Source organism: Rhinopithecus bieti, unplaced genomic scaffold, assembly GCF_001698545.2.
Source record: "Rhinopithecus bieti isolate Rb0 unplaced genomic scaffold, ASM169854v2 scaffold_6876, whole genome shotgun sequence".
NCBI classification, from domain to species: Eukaryota; Metazoa; Chordata; class Mammalia; order Primates; family Cercopithecidae; genus Rhinopithecus; species Rhinopithecus bieti.
The window spans coordinates 1,163,348-1,175,379 of NW_016805229.1; the positions used below are offsets into that span (position 1 = coordinate 1,163,348).

General features: G+C 48.3%; 1 protein-coding gene across 3 annotated transcripts in view; it reads right to left on the bottom strand.

Moving 5' to 3' along the window:
• ABCC1 (ATP binding cassette subfamily C member 1 (ABCC1 blood group)) overlaps positions 1 to 12,032 on the bottom strand; it is a 195,477-nt gene that overhangs the window by 104,181 nt on the left and 79,264 nt on the right. For 2 of the 3 annotated variants that reach the window (XM_017871711.1, XM_017871712.1), the window contains exons 6-7: positions 8,541 to 8,602; positions 5,120 to 5,251 (exon numbers count right to left, since the gene is read on the bottom strand). In XM_017871711.1, the coding sequence (XP_017727200.1) occupies positions 5,120 to 5,251; positions 8,541 to 8,602 (194 nt within the window). Of the gene's footprint in view, positions 1 to 2,309; positions 2,341 to 5,119; positions 5,252 to 8,540; positions 8,603 to 12,032 lie in introns of those variants that run through there. The other variant, XM_017871713.1, reaches the window with a different exon arrangement.

Consider the following 12,032-nt stretch of genomic DNA (forward strand, 5'->3'; position numbering starts at 1 on the left):
TCAGCCCCCCAGTAGCTGGCGAACGCCACCACACCTGGCTAATTTTTGTATTTTTAGTAGAGACAGGGATTCACCATGATGGCCAGGTCAGTCTCGAACTCATGAACTCAGGTGATCTTCCTGCCTCAGCCTCCCAAAGCGCTGCGATTAGAGGCATGAGCCACGATGCCCAGCCGTACCAGACTTTTGAGAGGGAGTCACTCAGGGGTGAAGAGAGGTGGTAAAGGGACCTAGAAAGTCACGCAGACCCCTCAGCCCAGGTATCCCTCACCTGATTCCCAAGCCTAGGACACCCAGCAGCCCCAAGCTGCACAGGCTCCATTCCTTTCTCTGGTTGACTAAAGGGATCTGGGTGTAAGTGGCCACACCAGGAAATTCCAGCCTAGGACAGGGTTTTCCTTGTCACTCTCTCCAGGTACACAGGGGTTACAGGTGCCAGATCTAGCTTACGCCTCTGGGAATAAAGCAAGCAATCCGTCTACCAATGTCCCAAGGAAATGACCCCCTGGCCCCATGCTGAGCATCCCTAAACACCAAGGTACTCACAGAGGCAGACCCCTCTCAGGTGGCCCACTTTCAAGCCCAAAGACCCAGTTCACACCACATTCTCCCCGGCAAGATGGAAGTGTATAGATGAATAAATACAACTTGTACAACTAAAACCTGCCCAGCATTTACTCAGGACTAGTGCACAGCTTATCATGACATATATCTCACTGAATTCTCAGAAAATGCTCTGGGTAAAAAATGGAGGCTCCAGTCAGGCACACTGGCTCACGCCTGTAATCCCAGCACTTTGGGAGGCCAAGGTAGGTGGACTGCTTGAGCACAGCCTGGGCAACATGGCGAGACATCATCTCTACAAAAAAAAAAAAAAATAGCCAGGTGTGGTGACGCATGCCTGTAGTCCCAGCTACTTGGGAGGCTGAAGTGGGAGGACCACTCCAGCCTAGGAGATGTAGGTTGCAGTGAGCCGAGGTGGCACCACTATACTCCAGCATGGATGAAAGAGTGACTCCCTGCCTCAAAAAATAAACAGAGGCTCCCAGTGAGGCATGAAGGGACTTCATGGACAGCCTTTGAGGTCCCCATCCTGGTCTCCCTGCCTTCACTCTTGTCCGTAATATCCACCTTCCTCAGGGCAGCCTGGGATGTCATAAACCAGAACTCAGCTGGGTGTGGTGGCTCACACCTATAATCCCACCTACTTGGGAGGCTGAGGCAGGAGGACTGCTTAAAGCCAGGAGTTGGAGACCAGCCTGAGCAACACAGTAAGACCTGTCTCTGTAAAAAAAATTTAAAAAGGCTGGGCACAGTGGCTCACACCTGTAATCCCAGCACTTTGGGAGGCCGAGGCAGGCAGAACACCTGAGGTCAGGAGTTTGAGACCAGCCTGACCAACATGGAGAAACCCCATCTCTACTAAAGATACAAAATTAGCCAGGCGTGGTGGTACATGCCTGTAATCCCAGCTACTTGGGAGGCTGAGGCAGGAGAATCGCTTGAACCCGGGAGGCGGAGGTTGCAGTGAGCCAAGATCGCGCCATTGCACTACAGCCTGGGCAACAAGAGCAAAACTCCGTCTCAAAAAAATAAATAAAATATAAAACACAAATTAATTAATTAGCCAGGCATGGTGGTGTGCACCTGTAATCCCAGCTACTCTGAAGGATGAGGTGGGAGGATTGCTTGAGCCCAGAATTTCCAGGCTGCAATGAGCTGTGATCATGCCACTACAATCAAGCCTGGGCAACAGAGCAAGACCCTGTCTCTAAAAATAAATAAATAAATAAATAAATAAATAAATACAACAGAACTCACGTCACACCACTGCCCTGCAGAAAACCTGCCCGTGTTCTCACTGCACCTGGAATCCCACCCTAACTCTCAGAGGAGACCCCTGCAAATCCTTCTCCTGCTTGATTTCCTCCCTTTCTCCTCCTCACTCACTTTGCTCAAGCCACACGAGCCCCCTGCTACACCACAAGCGTCCTCAGACCCTTTGCACTTGCTGTTCCCTCTGCCTGGAAGGCCCTTCCTTTCCCAGACACACACAAGGCTCACTCCCTCCGATGAAGTCTCTGCTCAAATGTGACCTTCTCAAAACAGACATACATGGTCAGCTGGGCATGCTGAACAAAAGCACTTCGAAAAGCAGTAACACTCAGGATGCCAGATGCTCGGAAAGAGGCAGAGATAGACTTAGAGAGGGACAGGCACATGCTCACCAAGAGTCATGGCCGCACTGGGTAGAACTCTGACCACTGTATCTAAAATAGCTCCCTCAGCCGGGCACGGTAGCTTCATACCTGTAATCCCAGCACTTTGGGAGGCCAGGACAGGAGAACTGCTCGAACCTGAGAGGCAGAGGTTGCAGTAAGCCATGATCACACTACTGCACTCCAGCCTGGGTAACAGAGAGAGACTCCATCTCCAAAACAAACAAACAAAAACAACAACAACAAAAAGCTTCCTCGGTTACTCTCACCCTCACTTCCTCATGTTTATCTCACCCCAGCACTATCACTCTCCAAAGCTTCTTGTCAATGCACGTTTCACAACCAACATCCTGTCTCCCATATAGAACGTCGATGGCACCCAACTAGAGTGTGTCTCTTTTGTTCCACTCTCTGAACCCTCAGGGACTAAATATCACTAAGCACAAAAGCAGCAGTCAGTTTCATCTGCTCAATGGATTAAGGGCCAGGCCAGGCCAGTGGAGGAACTTCTTGATTCAAACTCCGTCCTCCTCCCGAAGCTGTGATACTGGCCTCTCCCACGGTGTCTCCAGCAATGTGCTCTCCTGGCAAGCTCCCGGGGACACAAAGGTGGGCATCCTTCTTCCATGAGAGGAAGCTGAACCAGGGGATCAGCAGAGGCATGGATGATGAGGAATGCCGAAGCCCACGCTCCAAATGTGGCCTGCTTAGCACGGGGGATGCTGCAGGTGAGGCCGAAGGGATCCAGATGTGATGGGTGATGTTAGGGGTCAAGTTGACTGGGTTAAGGGATACCCAGATGGCTGGTAAAGAGTTATCTCTGGGTGTGTCTGTGAGGGTGTTTCCAGAGGAGACTGGCATTTGAATCAGTGGGCTAAGGAGGATCCATCCTCGCCCCATGTGGGTGTCACCACCCAATCAGCAGAGGGTCCAGGCACAACAAAAAGTCAGAGTAATGGCAAATGCAGGCGTTCTCTCTTCTGCAGCCAGGATGTCATCCTCTCCCGCCCTTGGACATCGCAACTCCAGGATGTCTGGCCTCTGGACTCTGGGACTCACCCCAGGGACTCCAGGTTCTCAGGCCTTTAATCATGCACTGAGAATTCCATCATCAACTTCCCTGGGTCTGAGACCTTCAGACTTGGCCTGAGCCATGCCACCAGCTTCCTGGGTTCTCCAGCTTGCAGATGACCTAATGTGGGACTTCTCAGCCTCCATAATCACATGATTCGGTTTCCCTAGTAGATCCCCTCCCACCCTTCATCCATCCATCCATCCATCATCGATCAATCATCCATCTATCATCCATCTATCATCTATCCATCCTCCTATCATGTACACATCCACCAACTATCTACCCATCTATCATCTACCTATCATCTATCTATCATCATCTATCATCTATCTATCATCTATTTGTCCATCCATCCATCAGTCCTACTAGTTCTGTCTCCATGAAAGAACTGTAATAAACAGGGATGCCACCTCCACCTGCCAAAGACCTTCAACTGGGTCATGGACATGTGCCATTTCCTTACAATGCTCAGCCACAGAGGCCCAAGCTCTATCTGCCTCCCACGAGACAATTTCTCCCATCACCTGGACCACCCAAACAGCCTCCCACCAGAGTCACGAGGCCCTCTGCTGATATCCTAGTGGCTGGCACCATGGATGTCCCAGATTCCCACCCACCACCTGGGTCTGACTAAAGGTCTGTATCCTGGGCATCCCCGGAACAGAATGAGGAACTGAACCCGGGTCTGGGGTTTTTCCCTGTAAGGCCAATGGGTCTATGGGGAATCCAATGTACCAGACTGGCCCCCTCACGGCTTATCGTAGTAAACTTACCCCGGAAGAGGCAACAGGAACAAAAACAGCTGTTCTACTAGTCCCACAGCAGCAATCCACTGGCCCCATGTCACCTGCAATTTCATGGTCCAGCTCGTCTGGGCTCAGGACACGTCTTATGTCCTTGTTTAATTTGCAGCTGCTTTTCTTTCTTACTGTTACGTAGAATAATAACACATCGTGCAACTAATGGTGTCTCAAATCTGACAAGTTAAGGTACGTGCAGGGGTGGCCCTGGCCTGATTCCCAAAAGAATGACAGAGGAGGCACAGTGGGGCATGCCTTACATAGGGCATAGAGTATAAAATCCAGTACAGACAAAATCACCCTCAAATGGGGCTTCTTTAGCTAAACAGACATACATGGTCAGCTGGGCATGTTGGACAGAACATTCAAGCATCAAGAACATGCAAGATGCCAGATGCTAAGAGACAGAAAAAGTGAGACTGACTCAAGGAGGAATAGTCACGGGTCATGGCAAACATCATCCACTGCCTGCTTGCTTGGAGAGGCATTTCCTTCTTTCTTTCTTTTCTTTTCTTTGTTTTGAGACGGAGTCTCACTCTGTCTGCCAGGCTAGAATGCAGGGGTGCAATCTCAGCTCACTGCAACCTCCGCCTCCCAGGTTCAAGTGATTCTCCTGCCTCAGCCTCCTGAGTAGCTGGGATTACAGGCGTGCGCCACCACGCCCAGCTAGTTTTTGTATTTTTAGTAGAGATGGGGTTTCACCACGTTGGTCAGGCTGGTCTCAAACTCCCAATCAAGTGATCTGCCTGCCGTGGTCTCCCAAAGTGCTGCAACTACAGACATGAGAGCCACCGTGGGCCTGGCTTCTTTCTTCTTTTCTCTACCCAGTTGCCTTAATGACATGTGAGATTCTACCCCATTTGGCAGAAAAGTAAACCGAGGCTAGGAGGAGAAGTGAGGCATCTTGCCCAGAACCACAAAGCTACTAACAGGCAGCATTGCCAGGGCTCCACCCTGGATTCAGGCCACAGTAGCGGAAAGGAGGTGACCGGGGCATCCTGGAGGCCAAGGAAGCTCACACTTACTTCCTAGTCTTGGCACACTCCTTCTTCCAGTTCTTTACCAAAACAGGCACGACTTGTTCCGACGTGTCCTCCTTGTTTAAGGACCAGAGGTCACTGCCCTCCAGGGGCTGGCGGTAGCCCCGGACAATCAACCTGGGGCCAAGACACAAGGGTGTTAGGCAATGAGAGTCAATGAGAGGAGGAGGAGGACGGGGCTCACTCACTCCACACGCCTGCTGATGCAGCACAACTGCCCATTGCAAATGACGGCAGCCATGCAGCTGGGAAAGTCAGAATGTGGATGGACATTTCTGCACATTACAAGGTAATTATAGCTCATTCTGTTGGGTCATGCAGGAAAATGGCTTTTTTTTTTTTTTTTTTTTTAGTGGTGCATACAAAAGACTTAGAAAAAAAAGATGATTTAAGAGCGAAATATCAGGATGACTCTAATTTATTTTTTATTATTCATTCATTTATTTATTTGGAGACAGCGTCTCGCTGTGTCACCCACGATGGAGTACAGTGGTGCGATTGCGGCTCCCTGCAGCCTCCAGCTCCTGGTCTAGAGCAATCCTCCCACCTCAGCCTCCCGAGTAGGTGGGACTTCGGGTGCAAGCCGTTGTGACTAGCTAATTTTTTTTATTTTTTGTTTTTGTAGAGACAGAGTCTCCCTATGTTGCCCAAGCTGGTCTTGAACCCCTGGGCTCAAGCAATCCTCCCACCTTGGCCTCCCGAAGTCTTGGGATTACAGGCATGAGCCATCGTGCCCAGCCAACTTTTTAAAATTTTAAATTAAAAAAGGCTGATATGGGCCAGGCATGGTAGCTCATGCCTATAATCCTAGCACTTTGGGAGGCCGAGGTGGGAGGACTTTGTGAGCCCAGGAGTTCAAGACCAGCCTGGGCAACATAGGGAGACTATCTCTACAAAAAGTAAAAATAAAAAAATTAGCTAGTCATAATGGCTCACACCTGTAGTCCCAGCTACTCAGGAGGCTGAGGTGGGAGGATTGCTCAAGGCCAAGAAGTGGAGGCTGCAGAGAGCCGTGATTGTGTCACTGCACTCCAGCCTGGGCAAGAGAGTCAGAGTCCATAAAAAAAAAAAAAAAAAAAAAAAAAAAAAAAAAGAAGGAAAAATAAAAAAATAAAAACGCTGACATGACAAAGCATTAGCAAGCATGAAATCTGGGTGATGAGCTTATTGAGTTTTATTATACTAATCTTTCTATGTGACTCACCCAGGCTGGAGTGCAATGACACGATCTCGACGCACTGCATGGATTCAAGCAATTCTCCTGCCTCACTCTCCCAAGTAGCTGGGATTAAAGGCGCGTGCTGCCCGGTTAATTTTTATATTGTTAGTGGAGACAGGGCTTCACCATGTAGGCCAGGGTGGTCTCGAACCCCTGACCTCAGGTGATCCACCTACCTTGGCCTCTGAAAATGCTAACATTACAGGCATGAGCCACCGTGCCCAGCAGACTTTTTATACCTTTTATAATATAAGGTAAAATACTTTCATCTTTTGTTCTAATTTTGAACTTACAGAAAAATTACTCAAATCATACTAAGAATTCACTCAACTCACCACTGTTAACATATTGCCATGTTGGCAGTATCATTCTCTGTCTCTATCCACTGACACGTACACACAAACACACATACATATGCAAACACACCACCTTTTTCCGAACCATTTAAACAGTTAAAGGTCTGGCACGGTGACTCACACATGCAAACCCAGCACCTTCGGAGGCTGAGGTGGGTGGATCACCTAAGGTCAGAAGTTTGAGACTAGCCTGGACAACATAGTGAAACCCCATCTCTACTAAAAATACAAAAATTAGCTGGGTGTGGTGGCAGGTCCCTGTAATCCCAGCTACTCAGGAGGCTGAGACCGGAGAATCTCTTGAACCCAAGAGGCAGAGGTTGCAGTGAGCTGAGATCCTGCCACCGCACTCCAGCCTGGACGACAGAGCGAGACTCGTCTCATAAAAAATAAAAATAAAAAATAAAAAAAACAAAGTTAACATGTAGGCTCTACATGCCTTATGCCTTTACCCCCAAAAAACTGGAGGCATCCCCTTCCAATCCAGGACATGCTCTTATTTAACTAGAGCACAATTTTCCAAAAGAAGAATGAAAGTTATTAGCATGCATCCGGTGTCCTGTAGTCATGTGCAAATTATATCAACTGTCCCAGTGATGCTTTTTAACAGTAATTTGAATAAATTATTTAAAACATCTAATTTTTTAAAAAGGTGTTTGTCATTAAGACAAAGATGAGAGCGGGCATGGTGGCTCATGCCTGTAATTCCAGCATTCTGGGAGGCTGAGGCAGGAGAATCACCTGAGCTCAGGAGTTGGAGACCAGCCTCGGCAACATGATGAAACCTCATCTCTACAGAAAGTACAAAAATCTGCTGGGCACGGGGGAGCGTGACTGTAGTTCCAGCTACTCAGGAGGCTGAGGCAGGAGCATCACCTAAGCCCAGTAGAGTGGGACTGCAGTGAGCTACAATTGTGCCACTGCACTCCAGCCTTAGCCACAGACCAAAAGCCTGTCCCAAAAAAAAAAAAAAAAAAACGATGATGCATATTAGGGGCAAAAAAAGAACCTTCAAACAATCCCCAATAAGATGCTAACAATGGGCAGAAAAAGATGTACAAAAAGAGAACCAGAAGGTAGCTGGACATGGTGGCTCACACCTATAATCCCAGCACTTTGGGAGGTCGATGTGGGTGGACCACCTGAAGTCAGGAGTTCAAGAACAGCCTGGCCAACATGGCAAAACTCTGTCTCTACTAAAAATACAAAAATTGGCCGGGCATGGTGGCGCACACCTGTAATCCCAGCTACCTGGGAGGCTGAGGCAGCAGACTCGCTTGAACCCGGGAGGTGGAGGCTGTAGTGAGCTGAGATTGACAGAGCGAGACTCCATCTCAAAAAAAAGAAAGAAGACCAGAAGTAGGCATACTAAAATGGTGAAACTGGTTGCCTCTGTGTGGTTCCTACTGCTGATCTGTACATGTGGTTTTTTAACCCACATTTCCCATGGTGAGACAGTATTATTTCTCTAAGGAGTGGGGGGCAGGAGGGGGACAATGTTAAGAGTAACTATACCTAATATTTTAAAAACCCAAATCTGAAGCTAAAGCAAGAGCAGTCCAGCGTATGGCTGTCCCAGGCAAAGCCTTCTGCAGAGGTGTAAGCTGCTCACGGCTCCTGTGTATATCACATTCAAGTTCATGGAACTGCCGGACAGAGTTGGTGTCTCTGAGACCACATGGCCAGCCCAGGCAGACTCAAGACAACTCTGCTGAACAGAGCGACGGAGGGAGAAGTCGGGGGGGACCTGAGCATGTTCATGTTCATTCATTCATTCATTCATTCATTCATTCCCCACCACCTCCCTGAGGTCTGCGGGGCTCAGCCTTACCCTGTGATCCACCAGAAGGTGATCCTGGACAGGAAGGAGGCGCTGGACTCCGGACAAGGATTCTAGTGGAAAGAAAGCACAGGTTTGGGAGGAAGAGGGAAAGGAACGATTCAACTTTTCATCCAGGTCAGAGCTTAGCAAGGAGTAGTTAGCTGCTCACTCTTCCTTCCAGAGGACCAGCGTCAGCTCCACACCATTCTGCACCCCAAAAGGATCCTCTCCTAATCCCCAGCAGAAAGAAACTCATGGCAGCTCCTTCAGTTTCAATCAACAGTGTCTACCGTGTACAACCATAATACAACATGCTATAGACCTGCCTTATCTTGTATCCCCATAACAACCCTAGGAGCTGGCGTTAACATCATCCCTACTTCACTCATTCATTCAACAAATATTTTCTGGAGCACCTACTATGTGCTAAGCATTCTACAAGGTACTACAGGGTTGCCTGATATCCCCACAGCAACCTCATGAGTGGGTGTTAGTACTGTCCCCACTTTACTCATTTGGTCACTGAATATTTATTGACCACCTACTATGTGCTAGACACTCTACCAAGAGCTTATATATTTGCATTATTTTATATCCTCGTGGAATTCTATAAACACGGTATTATTATTATCTCCACTTGATTCCTTCACTCATCCAACAAGTATTTTCCGAGCACTACCCTTGTGCCAAGCACCCTGCATACAAATCTAAACAAACAGAAATGACCCCTGCCTGTATGGTGCTTGTGGTCTACTGCAGCAATCATCAGTAATACCTGACAAGATTCTCTACTATTAATAGCTGGCTCTGTTCTAAGTGCTTTACACAAACTACCTTATTTAATCTTCATCCTCACCTCACAAGACAGATGAAAGTAATTATATCATCCCTGTTTTGCAGTTAAAAGAAACTGGGCCTGTAATCCCAGCACTTTGGGAGGCCAAGGCAGGTAAATCATGAGGTCAACAGATCGAGACCATCCTAGCCAACACGGTGAAACCCCGTCTCTCCCAAAAATACAAAAATTAGCTGGGTGTGATGGCGGGCGCCTGTAGTCCCAGCTACTTGGGAGGCTGAGGCAAGAGAATCACTCGAACCCAGGAGGTGGAGGCTGCAGTCAGCCGAGATTGTGCCACTGCACTCCAGCCTGGCAACAGAGCAAGACTATCTCAAAATAAAAATAAAATTAAATCTAAAAACTGGGGACCAGAGACGAAAAGATTTGTTTAAGGTCCCACAGCTAAAAGTGGTGGAGTCAGGATGTGAGCCGCAAAGAGTCAGGCTCCAGAGAGAGACATGCTTCAAATGATCACATGAACAAATGCAAAACTACAACTTCTGGGCCTTGATGTGCATCCTGAAGGGAGAGAAATATTACCAATGAGACAAAGTAAGTGCATGGGGGCTGATCTGGTATACCAAGGTCAGAGAAGGCTGCCCCGAGGAAGACAGTCAAGCTGGCACCTGAAGGGTGAGTAGAGGAGAACTAAGTAATGAGGAAAGGCAATGCATTCCCAGCAGACAGCAGTGTGTGCAAAGGCCCAGTGGCAGAAGGAAGCATGGCAGACTCCAGGAATCAAGAAAGCGCCTGAGCAGTCTATACTGGAAGCTGTGCACAGTCTACACTGCAGGCCACATATCTTGCTCTTCATTCTAAGGGCAATGGGAAGTACCGAGAGATTCTAAGCAAGCTATCGAATAACTTATTTCCCAGAGGTATGAAGATGAGCCCCAAGTCAACAACACACAGGCAAGGAAAGGGACCGACACAGAGGTCCTGGGATGACAAAGTCTGGCTTTCAACACGGATGCATCCGGGTCTCAATTCTGAAACACAAGCTTTAGCAGCAGAGGGAAGAGAGGTCACCACGCTAAATGAAAGCTTTAGCCAAGGACTCCACTCAAAGTTCCAGCCTTGTGCAGCTCTAACGTGTTTACAGAGCCAGATAAGGCGGCATACTCTCCTCAAGTGGTTTTTCCATTCAAGGCTGGGAGTGCTTTTTAAAAAATACTGTATCCTGGCTGGGTGTGGTGGCTCACGCCTGTAATCTCAGCACTTTGGGAGGCCAAGGTAGGCAGATCACTAGAGGTCAGGAGTTCGAGACCAGCCTAGGCGACATGGTGAAACCCCGTCTCTACCAAAAATACAAAAAATTAGCTGGATGTGGTGGCTCACGCCTGTAATCCCAACTACTCGGGAGGCTGAGGCAGAATTGCTTGAACCCACAAGGCAGAAGATGCAGTGAGCTGAGATCGTGCCACCGCACTCCAGCCTAGGGACCCTGTCTCAAAAAAAAATTTTTTTTTTAATATAAAAAATACTGTATCCGGACCCTACCCGCACCAGGGATTCTGATTAAGTTTGTTTGGGGTGAGACTGGGGCACTGAAGCTTTTTGTTTCAAACTTCCAGATTTTTCTTGGAAAAGTGGCTGGGCAGGAAATATGCAAGGTAAGCCAAGAACATCTTGTTACACCAGACAACAAGGAAACTAAGCATGAACAGGATTGTTAAAAGGTTCAAGAGCCAAGCAGAAGTGGCCGCTGCAGGGTAAGAGAGGGACAATTTGAGCTTTGACAAGAAGAGTAAGTACAACGGGCTAAAACATATCACACATTGTTTTTTTGTTTTGTTTTTTGAGATGGAGTCTCACTCTGTCGCCCAGGCTGGAGTCCAGTGACGTGATCTTGGCTCACTGCAACCTCTGCCCCCTGGGTTCAAGTGATCCTCCTGCCTCGGCCTCCCAAGTAGCTGGGATTACAAGCGTGAGCTACCACACTGGGCTAATGTTTGTATTTTAAGTAGAGATGGGGTTTCACCATGTTGGCGAACAGGCTGGTCTCAAACTCCTGACTCAAGTGATCTGCCCACCTTGGCCTCCCAAAGTGGTGGGATTACAGGCTTGAGCCACCGTGCCCGGCCTTACCACATATGTTTATATACAGAAGTTTCATATTGACGCTGGGAATAAAGAGAAACATCTGATATTGCCAGTGAACCAGGTCATTGTTTGAAAACAGAAAAAGTGGAAAAAACCAAGTAATTTCTCCACCTTTCCCAAATGTACTCATTTGGTTCACCGGGGTCAGAGAAGGCTTCCCCGAGGAAAACAGTCATTTATTCCATCACTACAGAGTGATCAGTGATCAAAAAAATGAAGGGGAAACTCTTTTCCATAAAAAAATCCCAGCTAGGCCGGGCGCAGCGGCTCAAGCCTTTAATTCCAGCACTTTGGGAGGCCGAGATAGGCGGATCACGAGGTCAGGAGATCGAGACCATCCTAACACGGTGAAACTCCATCTCTACTAAAAAATACAAAAAAACTAGCCAGGCGAGGCAGCGGGCACCTGTAGTCCCAGCTACTCAGGAGGCTGAGGCAGGAGAATGGCATAAACCCGGGAGGCAGAGCTTGCAGTGAGCTAAGATCCGGCCACTGCACTCCAGCCTGGGCAACAGAGTGAGACTCCGTCTCAAAGAAAAAAAAAAAAAAAAAAACTCCCA